Source organism: Procambarus clarkii, chromosome 22 (assembly GCF_040958095.1).
Source record: "Procambarus clarkii isolate CNS0578487 chromosome 22, FALCON_Pclarkii_2.0, whole genome shotgun sequence".
Taxonomy (NCBI): Eukaryota; Metazoa; Arthropoda; class Malacostraca; order Decapoda; family Cambaridae; genus Procambarus; species Procambarus clarkii.
In genome coordinates, this window is record NC_091171.1 from 40552271 (window position 1) to 40571832 (window position 19562).

The following is a 19562-nucleotide window of genomic DNA, read 5'->3' on the forward strand; positions in this document are numbered from 1 at the left end:
ATCGTAGTCCCACCGCTCTTGAGCAAACCAGAGTTACAACTATATTTAGTTTATGAGCGTTATAGAATTTTGTTAAGATTAAAATGCACCTCTCAGCTCACTGATTCTTTCTTAACTTAAACTTATGATACGTAATTAATAATTTAAATTCGGTTTATATTATACACTAATTTGCATCATTAGTTCAATGCGCTAAAACCTCCTATATCGCTATGTGAAAATTATATAAAGTTATATTTATATAACTGGTTATATAAGGAAATTTTTATGTCCAAATTAACATTGTAACTAACGTAACGCTGCTGTTGTTCCTCAGACAATAATTCTGGTAGCGGCGGTGATCATGGCCGTGTCGGCAAGACCAGAGGGCGGATATGGCGGACAGGGGACTGGCGGACCAGGGTCTGGCGGACCAGTATCTGGTGGACTGGGGTCTGGCGGCCTCGGGTCTGGCGGATTGGGATCTGGGGGACAAGGCACCAGCGGCCTAGGAGTTGGGGGACCAGGGATTCAGGCTCGGTATGTGCCCGCAACATCTAGAGGACAGGGAGGCCAGTACGGCGCCGCCCCCGCCAGCTACAACTTCCAGTGGGACGTCAACGACCAGCCATCAGGCAACTTCTACGGTCACGGAGAGCAGAGGGACGGAGACAACACCCAGGGCAGTTATTATGTCCAGCTGCCTGACAGTCGTCAACTGAAGGTTGAATACTTCGTTGACCAGTTTGGTTACCACCCCACCGTCACCTTCGAGGGCGATGCCCAGTACCCCAGCGGTTCCGGTCAAGGTACCGGGTCACAGAAGGGCTACTACCAGTAGCAGACCTCCACAGACCCTCAGCTGCTCTGATAAGACCGGCAGGCCCGGGTCTCAACACGGCTATCATCAGTGACCAGCTTATCACACCTCTCAGTTGCTGCTTCAGATTTCAGCTCAAGTGAGACACTTCTCGAGACCCCGAGACGCCTGCGACCTCGACATTATGTCTCCCTACGCTTTTGTTTTTCATTTATCTGTTACTTTGTGCTTAAGGTTTTTAAATAATATAAAATAAAGCAAAAAAATCCAGGATTTCTGCTTATTTATTTACATTATATAAATATTTGAGGTTTTAAAAATTGTAAATCATAATACAAATTACGAACACTGGTTTATTTTGGGACAAATGAAGAGCAGAAGAAAAAGAAGAAAGTAGAAGAAGCAAGACAATGTTTTCGATTTACCCCAAATGTACTAATTGCACCAATTGAAAATTTGATTTGTTTTTGCCATCTTGTTGGTAGAATAAACATAACAATAATGGAATTTAAAAAGAACTGAGTGCTGCCAATAAACTCTTAAAAACGATTAAAAATCTTGCACAAAGAAAAATCAAAATAATGTGTTGAATCGATAAATAACTTTAAGGGTGTTTCATGGAATCGAACCTCCGTGCCTAATCGTGCCAGACACACGCAGTATTTTAGTCCCAACAAGTCGATGCTGTGTGTTTCTAAGTATCAGTTGCTCGGGTTGGAGTCCATTGCATAACCTCAATATTTACTTAATTAAGAAATCTTTATTATTATTGTTTATATAAAAGTCGATAATTTTAACACTTGGCACCTGTGATACCATTACACCCGAGAATATTTGATCGTGAAGAATGATTATTAGACCAATTTAGTATTGGCTGTAGTTATCAACACACACATTTTTGTTTTTCGTTAGAACAAAGGAAAACGTAATACCGGCTTAAACTTACAAGGTTACAGGTAATTCAAGTGGCAAATCCACACATTGGAACGCAAATTAAATGAATGTAAAATTTATATATTCAAGGTCTAATAAAAATTATTTTGCTAATTATTTTTTTTATTTTTTTTTTCATTTTAAATTTTACTAAATAATCTCTTACAATTGTTTTATTCGTAATATTTTCATAATTAAGCATAGAGTCAAACACTCTTCCCAATTAATTGATCTAAAGAATGAGATTATTGGTGTGGTTTTCACAATATAGTTTTCCACACCCTGAGCACCTTGCCACACATTTGGTGTCCTGCTTCGGTTGTTTTGTTTCATTTGTAATGCCAAGTTGTCAAGCTGAAGTTGCAATGTTTCAGTTGTCAAGTTTAGCTGTCACACACCAGTTGGAAATTTCCCTTGTAACGCTTCTGTTAACAAACTTCTGTAACAGAACAATAATGAAGATTTTTCGTAATTAAAGGTAACTTCGAATTCAGATATTGTGATCATATAATTAAGTAAATAGCTCTCGCAAGGTGGTTGACGGTGGCGATTTTATGACCACTGATTCATCTTTGCGTTTCTACACCTATGTACCCTTGAAATAATTCTGGGTAGTTCTTTAGATAAATACACAAGGATCTATTTGTCACCTGAAAGCGGACGATTTCTGTCTTTGCTCTTGATACTGGTTAAATGAGAAAAATTAGGCAATGACTCAAACGTGCAGTTGAATGAATATGATTAAAATTCTTGCCCGAAACGCTGTGTGTATGAATGGCTATAGGTATAGTATGTACTAGCTTTATCAAGAAATCCAACATTATGTTTATAACTCCTTTTGAATGTATATACGTTTTCCTGCATACACATTATTATTATCATTATTATTATAATTATTATTATAGTCTATTTATCACTATTTTATGCAGAACCCCCAGTTACCTTGGGGTTCTCCATAACACCGGTTGAGAAATGGTGCTTTCTCAACCGGTGATGAGTTTACTGTTTCTCACTAGTGTCAAGCCATTAGATCATTGACATATATCCCTCTACACCTTGGTCTGCATGGTGTAGCATTAGATCAGACTCTAGTGTTTTTTGAAGTTTAAATATTTGAAATTCATATTAAGATGAGCTTCACTATACTCTCTGATATTATTCGTGCCCAGGAAAAGTATTGAATATTCTGAAAGGAATGACAATACTTCAATACCATTTATCTGTTATTATTAAGTCAGTAGTAAAACTTTATACAGTATATAAAATGTGAATTTTCTCATAAGCTGCATATTTCTGTTCCTAAAGCTCGTACTTAATTTTCCACGCTCCATAACCCATGGCTAGTATGAGCCACACTCCACAACCCATGGCTAGTATGAGCCACGCTCCACAACCCATAGCCAGCATGATTCAGTGAATCTACAACCAATGACCAGCATACCTCTAATATCTTTATCAAACGATAAAGAGTCCCAACAGTTTATCTACTAATATACTCTACTCTCGTGTCAGTGATTCATTAGACTGTTGTCAGCACCTCGTACTTTCATCTACCAAAACAGTTAATAACAGAATGACTCGGTTTTATGTTAATTTTAGTTGGAATTGAGCATCCTGACGCATACCCAGAATTTTTCTGTGTTGATTTTCTCCCTGATTTTCTTATATCCTGACATACGATGGAACTAAGAAGTTAGCCAATGTTGGTGTTCTAAAATTTTTGTTGATTTCAGCCTAAGGTTGCCTACACTCAGTCCTTTATTATGTAGCCTGCAGTATTTTTTCATTTTGTAGCTAATTGTATCAATTATATTTGCAGATTAATGTATTTCTTCAATTTTTGGACTAATATTGCCTCATCTCGCTACATTTTGTATACTAATATAGCCCTTGTCCCTTCATTGTTCTTACTAATGTACCCCTCTCTCTTCATTTTATGAACTAATGTAGCTCCCTTTTCCTTCATTTTATAGATTATTATACACCTTCCCCCTTCATTTTAAAGCCTAATGTACCCCTTCTCCCTTCATTTTATTGACGAATGCAGCCCTTCTTTCTTCATTTTATAGACTAATGTTGCCCTTCATTTAATACACTAATGTAGCCCTTTATCCCTCATTTTTGCTGATGAATGAGTTTGTCAGTCAGTGGTTCCTTTCCGCTTTCAGGTGAGTAAGTACTTATCAAAACAAGGCATTAAACGCCAGCTACCTTCAGGTGAGCTGACGACACATTTCTCCTCTATTAGTTTTGAATATAATAGAGTTACTGAAACAATTGATGATTAACTTAACCCCACACATGATCTCACTCTGGACACGTCCAGAGGACGGCGGGTCACAGTACAACACAACATGACGAGAGGCAGATATGGTCATCTCTGCTACTAACTCAGGCTCCACACTCAACTCAGTTGTGTAACACTAAAATAAGAATGAATACATTTCCTTATATAAAACAAACAGGTTGGCATGTTTTGTATAATTTCACGGAAAGAAGGGAATGCATCACGGAGGAGGACCCCGCCCTCAGGTCTCCGTGTTGGTCAGTCATATAAAGCCTGGAGCCCCTGGACGGACACCAGTTGAGCTCACACCTCTACAAGCGACACAGCCATGAAGGTATACTTGTCTGTGTAACATAACTTGAATTACGGCATTGCAAGTGACTGGTGACAATGGCGAGAATGTAGTCGCACCGCTCTGGTAAAAACCAGAGTTAGAACTTTATTTAGTTATGAGCGTTATAGAATTTTGTTAAGATTAAAATGCATCTCTCAGCTCACTGATTCTTTCTTAACTTAAACTATTTGATTTGTAATTAATAATTTAAATTCAGTTTATATTATACAGTAATTTGCATCATTAGTTTACTGCGTTAAAAACCTTCTATATCGTTATGAGATAATTATTTAAAGTTATATTTATATAACTGGTTATATATAGATATTTTTATGTCCAAATTAATATTGTAACTCACATGACACTGCTGTTGTTCCTCAGACAATAATTCTGGTAGCGGCGGTGATCATGGCCGTGACGGCAAGACCAGAGGGCGGCTATGGCGGACAGGGGACAGGCGGACCAGGGTCTGGCGGACCAGTATCTGGTGGACTGGGGTCTGGCGGCCTCGGGTCTGGCGGATTGGGATCTGGGGGACAAGGGACCACCGGCCTAGGAGTTGGGGGACCAGGGATTCAGGCTCGATATGTGCCCGCAACATCTGGAGGACAGGGAGGCCAGTACGGCGCCGCCCCCGCCAAGTACAACTTCCAATGGGACGTCAACGACCAGCCATCAGGCAACTTCTACGGTCACGGAGAGCAGAGGGACGGAGACAACACCCAGGGCAGTTATTATGTCCAGCTGCCTGACAGTCGTCAACTGAAGGTTGAATATTTCGTTGATCAGTTCGGTTACCACCCCACCGTCACCTTCGAGGGCGATGCCCAGTACCCCAGCGGTTCCAGTCAAGGTACCGGGTCACAGAAGGGCTACTACCAGTAGCAGACCTCCACAGATCCTCAGCTGCTCTGTTAAGACCGGCAGGCCCGGGTCTCAACACGGCTATCAGTGACCAGCTGATCACACCTCTCAGTTGCTGCTTCAGATCTCAGCTCAAGTGAGACACTTCTCGAGACTGCGAGACGCCTGCGACCTCGACATTATGTTTCCCTACGCTTTTGTTTTTCATTTATCTGTTACTTTGTGCTTAAGGTTTTTAAATAATATAAAATAAAGCAAAAAACTCCAGGATTTCTGCTTATTTATTTTCATTATACAAATATTTAAAGTTTTAAAAGTTGTAAATCATAAAGAAGAATGAAGAATGATTTTAGACCAATTTAGTGTTTTCTGTAGTTACCAACACATACATTTTAGTTCTTCGTTAGAACAAAAGAAAACGTAATACCGGCATAAACTTACAAGATTACAGGAAATTCAAGTGGCATACCCACAAATTGGAACGCAAATTAAATGAATGTAAAATTTATATATTCAAGGTCTAATAAAAATAATTTTGCTAATTATTTTTTTTCAGTTTTTTCTTCATTTTAAATTTTACTAAATAATCTCTTACAATTGTTTTATTCATAATATTTTCATAATTGAGCATAGAGTCAAACACTCTTCCCAATTAATTGATCTAAAGAATGAGATTATTGGTGTGGTTTTCACAGTATAGTTTTCCACACCCTGAGCACCTTGCCACACATTTGGTGTCCTGCTTCGGTTGTTTTGTTTCATTTGCAATGCCAAGTTGTCAAGCTGAAGTTGCAATGTTTCAGTTGTCAAGTTTAGCTGTCACACACCAGTTGGAAATTTCACTTCTAACGCTTCTGTTAACAAACTTCTGTAACAGAACAATAATGAAGATTTTTCGTAATTAAAGGTAACTTCGAATTCAGATATAATGATCATATAATTAAGTAAATAGCTCTCGCAAGGTGGTTGACGGTGGCGATTTTATGACCACTGATTCATCTTTGCAATGAATGTAAAAAGTAGATGTGTTACTTTGCCCCCATCATCCACCTGCTGATGGGGGCAAGGGCTCCAGATTTCCAAAAAAAAAAAAAAAAAATGCTTTAAATAAAAACTAGTTCGATTTCAATCAAACTTTTGTGACTAGTTGTATATGAAAAGAGTTTCATCTGGTCCAAGTCTCAGCATCGTAGCATAAATAGGAAGGGAGATAAAAATATATAGAATTATGTGTCAAAAATTTTCCAAAATGGTCAAAAACGATTATCAGACACAAGAGTCAACTGATATCATATCTATGACTCTCAGCTATCACAATAGCATATATCAACAAAATATTATAATTAGTTTTATTGGAAAAATAATTAAGCTACAAAAAATTGATATATATATATACATATATATATATATATATATATATATATATATATATATATATATATATATATATATATATATATATATTTCATTTTGTTTTTTATCGGACGATTTGCATGAAACTTATACACCTGACTGCACATAAGCCTATCTGTAAGGATGCCAATTTTTGAGAAAGCTGGTTGATGTCAACCTCAGCCACAGATGGCAGCACCTTTAGACATTATTACTTATTTATTTACAATATTTTTAACTAACATAAACGTTCAAATACCTCTTTTATTATTTATTCAGTTTACTTGAAACTTACACCTTATATGTAAGGTTTATGTCTCTAAAATCCCTAGGTAGCGTTTTTTCTTACGTTCATTTATTGATTTTATAATAGCAATAAACATGACATATTTGCATAATTTTTTGGGGAAAACTTTGAATATTTGTATTAGGAAAACTAAAGATGTTTTGGAAACTCCCTACCTCCGGATTCTTTATTATATGCCAATGTGTCAGAAAAGTGTCATAGAATGATTATATCTGAAAGGTGTGTTTGTTTATTTACATTTGAAAATGTCTAAAATTCGATGAAAAAAATAAAAAATAAAATATCTCCCTTTCTATTTACGCTGCAGTACTGAAACTTGGAACAATTGCAGCCCTTTTCATATACAACTAGTCTAAAAATATTGGTTGACATCGAACAACTTTTATGAAACCATGCCAATGCCCCCTTTATAAACATTATTATTATAGTCTATTTATCACTATTATATGCAGAACCTCCAGTTACCTTGGGGTTCTCCATAACACCGGTTGAGAAATGGTGCTTTCTCAACCGGTGATGAGTTTACTGTTTCTCTCTAGTGTCAAGCCATCAGATCATTAACATATATCCCTCCACACATTGGTCTGCATGGTGTAGCATTAGATCAGACTCTAGTGTTTTTTGAAGTTTAAATATTTGAAATTCATATTAAGATGAGCTTCACTATACTCTCTGATATTATTCGTGCCCAGAAAAAAGTATTGGATATTCTGAAAGGAATGACAATACCATGTATCTGTTATTATTACCTCAGTAGTAAAACTTTATACAGTATATAAGTTGTGAATTTTCTCATAAGCTGCATATTTCTGTTCCTAAAGCTCGAACTTAATTTTCCACGCTCCACAACCCATGGCTAGTATGAGCCACGCTCCATAACCCATAGCCAGCATGGTTCAGTGACTTTACAACCAATGACCAGCATACCTATAATATCTTTATCAAACGAGAAAGAGTCCCAACAGTCTATCTACTAATATAGTCTACTCTCGTGTCAGTGATTCACTAGACTCTTGTGAGCACCTAGTGCTTTCATCTACCAAAACAGTTAATAACAGAATGACTCGGTTTTGTTAATTTAGTTGTAATTGAATAGCCTGACGCATACCCAGAATGTTTCTGTGTTGAATTTCGCACTGATATTCTTATATCCTGACACACGATGGAACTAAGAAGTTAGCCAATGTTGGTGTTCTAAAATTTTGTTGATTGCAGCCTAAGATTGCCTACACGTAGTCCTTTATTATGTAGCCTGCAGTATTTTTTCATTTTGTAGCTAAATGTATCAATTATATTTGCAGATTTTTGTATTTCTTCAATTTGTGGACTAATATAGCTCTTCTCGCTTCATTTTGTACACTAATATAGCCCTTGTCCCTTCATTCTTTTTACGAATGTACCCCTCTCTCCTCGTTTTATGAACTAATGTAGCCCCCCTTTTCCTTCATTTTATAGATTAATGTAGTCCTTCCCCCTTCATTTTAAAGCCTAATGTAGCCCTTTTCCCTTCATTTTATTGACGAATGTAGCCCTTCTTTCTTCATTTTATTGACTAATGTAGGCCTTCTCCTTTCTTTTAAAGACTAAGGTAGCCCATCATTTTATGCACTAATGTTGCACTTCAATTATAGACTAATATAACCCTTCATCCCTCATTTTTGTTGATGAATGAGTTAGTCAGCCAATGGTTCCTTTCCACCTTCAGGTGAGTAAGTAATTATCAAAAGAAGGCATAAACGCCAGCGACCTTCAGGTGAGCTGGCGACACTCTTCTCCTCTATTAGTTTTGAACATAATAAAGTTACTAAAACAATTAATGATTAACTTAACCCCACACATGACCCCACTCTGGACACGTCCAGAGAACGGCGGGTCACAGCACAACACAACATGACGAGAGGCAGATATGGTCATCTCTGCTACTAACTCAGGCTCCACACTCAACTCAGTTGTGTAACACTAAAATAAGAATGAATACATTTCCTTATATAAAACAAACAGGTTGGCATGTTTTGTATAATTTCACGGAAAGAAGGGAATGCATCACGGAGGAGGACCCCGCCCTCAGGTCTCCGTGTTGGTCAGTCATATAAAGCCTGGAGCCCCTGGACGGACACCAGTTGAGCTCACACCTCCACAAGCGACACAACCATGAAGGTATACTTGTCTGTGTAACATAACTTGAATTACGGCATTGCAAGTGACTGGTGACAATGGCGAGAATGTAGTCGCACCGCTCTGGTAAAAACCAGAGTTAGAACTTTATTTAGTTATGAGCGTTATAGAATTTTGTTAAGATTAAAATGCATCTCTCAGCTCACTGATTCTTTCTTAACTTAAACTATTTGATTTGTAATTAATAATTTAAATTCAGTTTATATTATACAGTAATTTGCATCATTAGTTCACTGCGTTAAAAACCTTCTATATCGTTATGGGATAATTATTTAAAGTTATATTTATATAACTGGTTATATATATTTTTATGTCCAAATTAATATTGTAACTCACATGACACTGCTGTTGTTCCTCAGACAATAATTCTGGTAGCGGCGGTGATCATGGCCGTGACGGCAAGACCAGAGGGCGGCTATGGCGGACAGGGGACAGGCGGACCAGGGTCTGGCGGACCAGTATCTGGTGGACTGGGGTCTGGCGGCCTCGGGTCTGGCGGATTGGGATCTGGGGGACAAGGGACCACCGGCCTAGGAGTTGGGGGACCAGGGATTCAGGCTCGATATGTGCCCGCAACATCTGGAGGACAGGGAGGCCAGTACGGCGCCGCCCCCGCCAAGTACAACTTCCAATGGGACGTCAACGACCAGCCTTCAGGCAACTTCTACGGTCACGGAGAGCAGAGGGACGGAGACAACACCCAGGGCAGTTATTATGTCCAGCTGCCTGACAGTCGTCAACTGAAGGTTGAATATTTCGTTGATCAGTTCGGTTACCACCCCACCGTCACCTTCGAGGGCGATGCCCAGTACCCCAGCGGTTCCAGTCAAGGTACCGGGTCACAGAAGGGCTACTACCAGTAGCAGACCTCCACAGATCCTCAGCTGCTCTGTTAAGACCGGCAGGCCCGGGTCTCAACACGGCTATCAGTGACCAGCTTATCACACCTCTCAGTTGCTGCTTCAGATCTCAGCTCAAGTGAGACACTTCTCGAGACTGCGAGACGCCTGCGACCTCGACATTATGTCTCCCTACGCTTTTGTTTTTCATTTATCTGTTACTTTGTGCTTAAGGTTTTTAAATAATATAAAATAAAGCAAAAAAACTCCAGGATTTCTGCTTATTTATTTTCATTATACAAATATTTAAAGTTTTAAAAGTTGTAAATCATAAAGAAGAATGAAGAATGATTTTAGACCAATTTAGTGTTTTCTGTAGTTACCAACACATACATTTTAGTTCTTCGTTAGAACAAAAGAAAACGTAATACCGGCATAAACTTACAAGATTACAGGAAATTCAAGTGGCATACCCACAAATTGGAACGCAAATTAAATGAATGTAAAATTTATATATTCAAGGTCTAATAAAAATAATTTTGCTAATTATTTTTTTTCAGTTTTTTCTTCATTTTAAATTTTACTAAATAATCTCTTACAATTGTTTTATTCATAATATTTTCGTAATTGAACATAGAGTCAAACGCTCTTCCCAATTAATTGATCTAAAGAATGAGATTATTTGGTGTGGTTTTCACAATATAGTTTTCCACACCCTGAGCACCTTGCCACACATTTGGTGTCCTGCTTCGGTTGTTTTGTTTCATTTGCAATGCCAAGTTGTCAAGCTGAAGTTGCAATGTTTCAGTTGTCAAGTTTAGCTGTCACACACCAGTTGGAAATTTCACTTCTAACGCTTCTGTTAACAAACTTCTGTAACAGAACAATAATGAAGATTTTTCGTAATTAAAGGTAACTTCGAATTCAGATATAATGATCATATAATTAAGTAAATAGCTCTCGCAAGGTGGTTGACGGTGGCGATTTTATGACCACTGATTCATCTTTGCAATGAATGTAAAAAGTAGATGTGTTACTTTGCCCCCATCATCCACCTGCTGATGGGGACAAGGGCTCCAGATTCCCCCCCCCTCCAAAAAAAAAATGCTTTAAATAAAAACTAGTTCGATTTCAATCAAACTTTTGTGACTAGTTGTATATGAAAAGGGTTTCATCTGGTCCAGGTCTCAGCATCGTAGCATAAATAGGAAGGGAGATAAAAATAGTGAAGTAGGTGTCAAAAATTTTCCAAAATGGTCAAAAACGATTATCAGACAAAAGAGTCAACTGATATCATATCTATGACTCTCAGCTATCACAATAGCATATATCAACAAAATATTATAATTAGTTTTATTGGAAAAATAATTAAGTTACAAAAAATTGATATATATATCTATATTTTTTTTTTCATTTTGTTTTTTATCGGACGATTTGCATGAAACTTATACACCTGACTGCACATAAGCCTATCTGTAAGGGTGCCAATTTTTGAGAAAACTGGTTGATGTCAACCTCAGCCACAGATGGCAGCACCTTTGGACATTATTACTTATTTATTTACAATATTTTTAACTAACATAAACGTTCAAATACCTCTTTTATTATTTATTCAGTTTACTTGAAACTTACACCTTATATGTAAGGTGTATGTCTCTAAAATCCCTAGGTAGCGTTTTTTCTTACGTTCATTTATTGATTTTATAATAGCAATAAACATGACATATTTGCATAATTTTGGGGGGAAAACTTTGAATATTTGTATTAGGAAAACTAAAGATGTTTTGGAAACTCCCTACCTCCGGATTCTTTATTATATGCCAATGTGTCAGAAAAGTGTCATAGAATAATTATATCTGAAAGGTGTGTTTGTTTATTTACATTTGAAAATGTCTAAAATTCGATGAAAAAAATAAAAAATAAAATATCTCCCTTTCTATTTACGCTGCAGTACTGAAACTTGGAACAATTGCAGCCCTTTTCATATACAACTAGTCTAAAAATATTGGTTGACATCGAACAACTTTTATGAAACCATGCCAATGCCCCCTTTATAAACATTATTATTATAGTCTATTTATCACTATTATATGCAGAACCTCCAGTTACCTTGGGGTTCTCCATAACACCGGTTGAGAAATGGTGCTTTCTCAACCGGTGATAAGTTTACTGTTTCTCTCTAGTGTCAAGCCATCAGATCATTAACATATATCCCTCCACACATTGGTCTGCATGGTGTAGCATTAGATCAGACTCTAGTGTTTTTTGAAGTTTAAATATTTGAAATTCATATTAAGATGAGCTTCACTATACTCTCTGATATTATTCGTGCCCAGAAAAAAGTATTGAATATTCTGAAAGGAATGACAATACCATGTATCTGTTATTATTACCTCAGTAGTAAAACTTTATACAGTATGTACTAAAAAATGATAGGTTTAACCTTAACACTTTCGCGTGGGACGATGCAGTATGACGTAAAAAATTTATTAGATGAATGTGCGGGAATGACACATCGGTGCGTCAAAAATAAAACAATTTGCTGAAATGCAGATTTTTATCATATTTTTTGGGGGGAATGAGTTGTGAATTTTCTCATAAGCTGCATATTTCTGTTCCTAAAGCTCGAACATAATTTTCCACGCTCCACAACCCATGGCTAGTACGAGCCACGCTCCATAACCCATAGCCAGCATGGTTCAGTGACTTTACAACCAATGACCAGCATACCTATAATATCTTTATCAAACGAGAAAGAGTCCCAACAGTCTATCTACTAATATAGTCTACTCTCGTGTCAGTGATTCACTAGACTCTTGTGAGCACCTAGTGCTTTCATCTACCAAAACAGTTAATAACAGAATGACTCGGTTTTGTTCATTTAGTTGTAATTGAATAGCCTGACGCATACCCAGAATGTTTCTGTGTTGAATTTCGCACTGATATTCTTATATCCTGACACACGATGGAACTAAGAAGTTAGCCAATGTTGGTGTTCTAAAATTTTGTTGATTGCAGCCTAAGATTGCCTACACGTAGTCCTTTATTATGTAGCCTGCAGTATTTTTTCATTTTGTAGCTAAATGTATCAATTATATTTGCAGATTTTTGTATTTCTTCAATTTGTGGACTAATATAGCTCTTCTCGCTTCATTTTGTACACTAATATAGCCCTTGTCCCTTCATTCTTTTTACGAATGTACCCCTCTCTCCTCGTTTTATGAACTAATGTAGCCCCCCTTTTCCTTCATTTTATAGATTAATGTAGTCCTTCCCCCTTCATTTTAAAGCCTAATGTAGCCCTTTTCCCTTCATTTTATTGACGAATGCAGCCCTTCTTTCTTCATTTTATTGACTAATGTAGGCCTTCTCCTTTCTTTTAAAGACTAAGGTAGCCCATCATTTTATGCGCTAATGTTGCACTTCAATTATAGACTAATATAACCCTTCATCCCTCATTTTTGTTGATGAATGAGTTAGTCAGCCAATGGTTCCTTTCCACCTTCAGGTGAGTAAGTAATTATCAAAAGAAGGCATAAACGCCAGCGACCTTCAGGTGAGCTGGCGACACTCTTCTCCTCTATTAGTTTTGAATATAATAAAGTTACTAAAACAATTAATGATTAACTTAACCCCACACATGACCCCACTCTGGACACGTCCAGAGGACGGCGGGTCACAGCACAACACAACATGACGAGAGGCAGATATGGTCATCTCTGCTACTAACTCAGGCTCCACACTCAACTCAGTTGTGTAACACTAAAATAAGAATGAATACATTTCCTTATATAAAACAAACAGGTTGGCATGTTTTGTATAATTTCACGGCATCACGGAGGAGGACCCCGCCCTCAGGTCTCCGTGTTGGTCAGTCATATAAAGCCCGGAGCTCCTGGACGGTCTCCAGTTGAGCTCACACCTCCACAAGCGACACAACCATGAAGGTATACTTGTCCGTGTAACATAACTTGAATCGCGGCATTGCAAGTGACTGGTGACAATGGCGAGAATGTAGTCGCACCGCTCTGGTAAAAACCAGAGTTAAAACTTTATTTAGTTCATGAGCGTTATAGAATTTTGTTAAGATTAAAATGCATCTCTCAGCTCACTGATTCTTTCTTAACATAAACTATTTGATTTGTAATTAATAATTTAAATTCAGTTTATATTATATTATATAGTAATTTGCATCATTAGTTCACTGCGCTAAAAACCTTCTGTATCGTTATGGAATAATTATTTAAAGTTATATTTATATAACTAGTTATATATAGATATTTTATGTCCAAATTAATATTGTAACTCACAACTCTGCTGTTGTTCCTCAGACAATAATTCTGGTAGTGGCGGTGATCATGGCCGTGACGGCAAGACCAGAGGGCGGCTATGGCGGACAGGGGACTGGCGGACGAGTGTCCGCCGGATCTGGTGGACTGGGGTCTGGCGGCCTCGGGTCTGGCGGATTGGGATCTGGGGGACAAGGGTCCAACAGCCTAGGAGTTGGGGGACCTGGAATTCAGGCTCGGTATGTCCCCGCAACATCTGGAGGACAGGGAGGCCAGTACGGCTCCGCCCCCGCCAAGTACAACTTCCAGTGGGACGTCAACGACCAGCCTTCAGGCAACTTCTACGGTCACGGAGAGCAGAGGGACGGAGACAACACCCAGGGCAGTTATTATGTCCAGCTGCCTGACAGTCGTCAACTGAAGGTTGAATACTTCGTTGACCAGTTCGGTTACCACCCCACCGTCACCTTCGAGGGCGATGCCCAGTACCCCAGCGGGTCACAAAAGGGCTACTACCAGTAGCAGACAAGAAGTGGTCTGTTAAGACCGGCAGGCCCGGGTCTCAACACGGCTATCATCAGTGACCAGCTTATCATACCTTTCAGTTGTTGCTTCAGATTTAACTCAAGTGAGACACTTCTCGAGACCCCGAGACGCCTGCGACCTCAACATTATGTCTCCCTACGCTTTTGTTTTTCATTTATCTGTTACTTTGTGCTTAAAGTTTTTAAATAATATAAAATAAAGCAAAAAAATCAAGGATTTCTGCTTATTTATTTACATATATGAAGTTTTAAAAGTTGTAAATCATAATATGAATTACGAACACAGGTTTATTTTTGGACATACGTAGAGCAGAAGAAGAAAGTAGAGACAGCAAGACAATGTTTTCGATTTACCCCTAATGCTAAGACTTGCACTAATTGAACATTTTATTTGTTTTAAATCAAATTCAGTCTTAAACTTTCATTCTGATAATTAATTTCTAACTGTATAAATGAAATCATCCATCAAGGTCTTCAAAATCACAATGTGATAATTATTTACCGCCTCTAGCATTGAAGTAACTTATCACAGTCAATAAAATGTAATTCGGATAATTCCTTGCTAATTCTGGCATTGAAATTACTCTTCACAGTTTTTAAACCAGCGTTTCTTGTACCCTTGAAATAATTCTGGGGAGTTCTTTAGATAGATACAAAATAATTTAATTATCCCCTGAAAACAGACGATTTATGTCTTTGCTTTTGATACTGGTTAAATGAGAAAAATTAAGCAAAAAATGACTCAAACGTGCAGTTAAATATGATTAGAATTTTTGGCCGAAACGCTGTGCGTATGAGTGGCTTTAGGTATAGTATGTACTAGCTTTATCTAGAAATCCAAAATTCTGTTTGTAACTCATTTTGAATGTATGTACTTTTACCTGCATAAACATTATTATTATTATTATTATTATTATGGTCTATCTATCACTATTTATGTAGAACACCAAGTTACCTTGGGGGTTCTCTATAACCCCGGTTGAGAAATGGTGCTTTAAATAGTTTACTGTTTCTCTCTAGTGTCGAGCCATCAGATCATTAACATATATCCCGCTGCACCTTGATCTGCATGGTGTAGCATTAGATCAGACTCTTGTGTTTTTTTAAGTTTAAATATTTGAAATATATATTAAAACGAGCTTCACTATACTCTCTGATATTATTCGTGCCTAGGCAAGGCATCTGATATTCTATAAGGGATGAAATACCTCAAATACCATATATGTTATTATTATTACCTCGGTAGTAAATATAAATATAACTATCAGTTGTGAATTTTCTCAAAAGTTGCAGATTTCTGTTCCCAAGGCTCACACCTAATTTTGCTTGTCCAGGATCGACGAGTTAATCCCATCTAACAGATCAACTGCAATACATAATCATCTTTAAAGGTTAATAATAGACTGTGTGCTCCATTACACGAGTCAGACGCATTAGTTAATAGTTTATACATCAGTGGGTTTGGGTGTGTGGCTGCGGGTGGTTTTTCCGGTTCCTTCGCGTTCCGGTGTTTGTTCTGGTGTGTGTAGCTGTGGTTTTTTTTTCTTTACTGTATCCTATGGGTATGGTATGTGGGCCTGCGGGCCGCTCCAGGCAACAGCCTAATGGACCAAACTCTCACAAGTCAAGCCTGGCCTCGGGCCGGGCTTGGGGAGTAGAAGAACTCCCAGAACCCCATCAAGCAGGTAACCAGGTATCCTGTATTTTCTCCTTGTATCTCTTGTGGTTCCTTTCCTATCAAAGTTCTGTTTTTCCGCCTCCCGGTTCCTGTGTGTTCCTGTTCTGTGTTTGTGTGCATTGGTTTTTGTGTGGAACTTCTGACTTGTTTTGTTTTATGTGTTAATTTGTTCATTGCTTCTTGCTGTACTTATTGTTTATTTCCGTTTGTGTTTCTGTTCTGTGTGCTGTACAAGGTTCTGGGTTATGTGTGTTATGTGTTTTCAAATTTCTGTCTGTTTCAATGCTATTTGTTTGTAAATTTTGTCCTGTCTTTATTTGTACTAAATTGTGTTTATTTTATATAAAAAAAAAGTTGATACATCATGCTTTTGTGGGTCAAATTGTCTGAGTTGCAAGTGGGACGTTAATGATGCGACAAGACAATTAGGGAAAGGTAGGCTAGTTGTTGAACAAAGGGTTACATAGAACAAGTCACAACGCCACAAACACACGCCATACAACGTCAACTAATCGGCAGGTTCCAAACACCATAACCACTGGCTACCATGGGCAACGCTCAACAAGCCATACGTAGCATGGGTCACACTCCACAGCCCATGACCAGAATGGGGCACACTCTACAACCCATGACAAAATAGGCCCCACTCTACAACTCATGACCAGCATGCCAATAATATCTTTATCAAACGAGAAAGAGTCCCAACAGTCTATCTACTAATATAGTCTAGTGAATCACTGACTCTTTCTTGTCAGTGATTCACTAGACTGTTGTCAGCACCTCGTACTTTCATTTACTAAAACAATTAATAACAGAATGACTCGGTTTTATGTTAATATTAATTCTAATTGAGCATCCTGACGCATACACAGAATTTTTCTGTGTTGATTTTCTCACTGATTTTCTGATATCCAGACGCATGATGGAACTAAGAAGTTAGTTAATGTTGGTGTTCTTAATTTTGTTGATTGCAGCCTAAGATTGCCTACAAGCAGTCCTTCATTATGTAGCCTGTATTATTTTTTTTAAATTTTGTAACTAATGGTATCAATTATATTTGGAGACTAATGTGTCTGTTCAATTTGTGGACTAATATACCACTTCTCGCTTCATTTTGTACACTAATATAGCCCTTGCCCCTTCATATTTTTGACTAATGTATCCCTTCTCTTCCTTTTATGAACTAATGTAGCCCCTTTTCCATTATTTTATAGTTTCATTTAGCCCTTCTCCTCTCATTTTATAGACTAATGCAGCCGTTCATTTTATAGACTAATGTAGTCCTTCTTTCTTCATTTTACGGACTAATGTAGGCCTTCTCCCTTCTTTTATAGACAAATGTGGACTTTCGTTTTATACACTAATGTTGCCCTTAATTTTATGGACTAATGTTGCCCTTCATTTAATACACTAATATAGCCCTTCATCTCTCATTTTTGTTGATGGATGAGTTTATCAGCCAGTGGTTCCTTTTTACCTTCAGGTGAGTAAGTAATTATCAAAAGAAAATACTAAACGTCAGCTACCTTCAGGTGAACTGGCGACACTTTTCACCTTTATTAGTTTTGAATATGTTAAAATTACTAAAACAATTGATGATTTACTTATCGTCACACAGGACCTTACTACGGACACGTCCAGAGAACAGCGGGTCACAGCATAAGATATCACCACCACATGCAGATATGGTCATCTCTGCTACCACCCCAGGCTCCACACTCAACAGTAAACTGACGGTTGATAGGCAGGACCAAATAGCCAAAGCTCAACCCCCGTAAGCACAACTAGGTGAGTACTCAACTTAGTTGCGTAACCAATAAAATAAGAATGAATACATTTCTTTATATAAAACAAATAGGTTGCAATATTTTGTATAATTTCGCGGAAAGAAGGGGAGGCATCACGAAGAAGGACCCCGCTCTCAGGTCTCCGTGTTGGTCAGTCATATAAAGCCTGGAGCCCCTGGACGGACACCAGTACAGCTCACACCTCCACAAGCGACACAGCCATGAAGGTATACTTGTCTGTGTAACAATTGTTGAATCACGCCATCGCCAGTGACTCGTGACAATGGCGTGAATTGCAGTCCTACCGCTCTGGTGCAAACCAGAGAGTTAGAACAATTTTTTTTATGAACGTTATATAATTTTGTTAAAATGAATATGCATCTCTCAGCGCACTGATGATTTTTTAACTCAAACTTCTGTGAACTCGCTTATAATGCCAATCTTTATTTCTAATTATTATGCTATACCAATATTTAAATAATTTGTTCATTGCACTAAACGTATGTCGTTATGGGAAAAATGATCTAGTTATATAAATATTTTATCACAAAATTAACATTGCAACTCACATGACTGTTGTTGTTCTTCAGACAATAATTCTGGTAGTGACGGTGATCATGGCCGTGACGGCAACACCAGAGGACGGATATGGCGAACCGGGAACTGGCAGTCCAACGTCTGGCGGCCTCGGGTTGGGCGGATTGGGATCTGGGGGACAAGGGTCCAGCGGCCTAGGAGTTGGGGGACCAGGGATTCAGGCTCGGTATGTGCCCGCAATACCTGGAGGACAGGGAGGAGGCCAGTACGGCTCCGCCCCCGCCAAGTACAACTTCCAATGGGACGTCAACGACCAGCCATCAGGCAACTTCTACGGTCACGGAGAGCAGAGGGACGGAGACAACACCCAGGGCAGTTATTATGTCCAGCTGCCTGACAGTCGTCAACTGAAGGTTGAATACTTCGTTGATCAGTTCGGTTACCACCCCACCGTCACCTTCGAGGGCGATGCCCAGTACCCCAGCGGTTCCAGTCAAGGTACCGGGTCACAGAAGGGCTACTACCAGTAGCAGACCTCCACAGACCCTCAGCTGCACTGTTAAGACCGGCAGGCCCGGGTCTCAACACGGCTATCATCGGTGACCAGCTTATCACACCTCTCAGTTGCTGCTTCAGATCTCAGCTCAAGAGAGACACTTCTCGAGACTGCGAGCCGCCTGCTGCCTCAACATTATGTCTCCCTACGCTTTTGTTTTTCATTGATCTGTTACTTTGTTCTTAAGGTTTTTAAATAATACAAAATAACGCAAAAATCTCCAGGATTTCTGCTTATTTA

At 38.4% G+C, this 19562-nt stretch overlaps 5 protein-coding genes across 5 annotated transcripts; all 5 read left to right on the forward strand.

Moving 5' to 3' along the window:
* Positions 1–222: 222 nt before the first annotated feature.
* LOC123761520 (pro-resilin-like) lies at positions 223–1784 on the forward strand. The gene has a single exon (XM_069329306.1). The coding sequence runs from the start codon at positions 344–346 to the stop codon at positions 818–820; it is 477 nt and encodes a 158-aa protein (XP_069185407.1). The 5' UTR covers positions 223–343; the 3' UTR covers positions 821–1784.
* A 2933-nt stretch (positions 1785–4717) lies between these two features.
* LOC138367590 (pro-resilin-like) lies at positions 4718–6082 on the forward strand. Its single transcript, XM_069329307.1, has one exon. The coding sequence runs from the start codon at positions 4762–4764 to the stop codon at positions 5236–5238; it is 477 nt and encodes a 158-aa protein (XP_069185408.1). The 5' UTR covers positions 4718–4761; the 3' UTR covers positions 5239–6082.
* A 3351-nt stretch (positions 6083–9433) lies between these two features.
* Positions 9434–10800, forward strand: LOC138367591 (pro-resilin-like). Its single transcript, XM_069329308.1, has one exon. The coding sequence runs from the start codon at positions 9478–9480 to the stop codon at positions 9952–9954; it is 477 nt and encodes a 158-aa protein (XP_069185409.1). The 5' UTR covers positions 9434–9477; the 3' UTR covers positions 9955–10800.
* Positions 10801–14246: 3446 nt separating this feature from the next.
* Positions 14247–14889, forward strand: LOC123756735 (pro-resilin-like). Its single transcript, XM_045740022.2, has one exon. The coding sequence runs from the start codon at positions 14289–14291 to the stop codon at positions 14739–14741; it is 453 nt and encodes a 150-aa protein (XP_045595978.1). The 5' UTR covers positions 14247–14288; the 3' UTR covers positions 14742–14889.
* Positions 14890–18798: 3909 nt separating this feature from the next.
* LOC123756728 (pro-resilin-like) lies at positions 18799–19476 on the forward strand. Its single transcript, XM_045740009.2, has one exon. The coding sequence runs from the start codon at positions 18799–18801 to the stop codon at positions 19294–19296; it is 498 nt and encodes a 165-aa protein (XP_045595965.2). The 3' UTR covers positions 19297–19476.
* Positions 19477–19562: the final 86 nt, after the last annotated feature.

Coding starts and splice junctions, on each gene's coding strand:
- LOC138367590 (XM_069329307.1), top strand. CDS start 4,762: ATGGCCGTGACGGCAAGACCAGAGGGCGGCTATGGCGGACAGGGGACA.
- LOC123761520 (XM_069329306.1), top strand. CDS start 344: ATGGCCGTGTCGGCAAGACCAGAGGGCGGATATGGCGGACAGGGGACT.
- LOC138367591 (XM_069329308.1), top strand. CDS start 9,478: ATGGCCGTGACGGCAAGACCAGAGGGCGGCTATGGCGGACAGGGGACA.
- LOC123756735 (XM_045740022.2), top strand. CDS start 14,289: ATGGCCGTGACGGCAAGACCAGAGGGCGGCTATGGCGGACAGGGGACT.
- LOC123756728 (XM_045740009.2), top strand. CDS start 18,799: ATGACTGTTGTTGTTCTTCAGACAATAATTCTGGTAGTGACGGTGATC.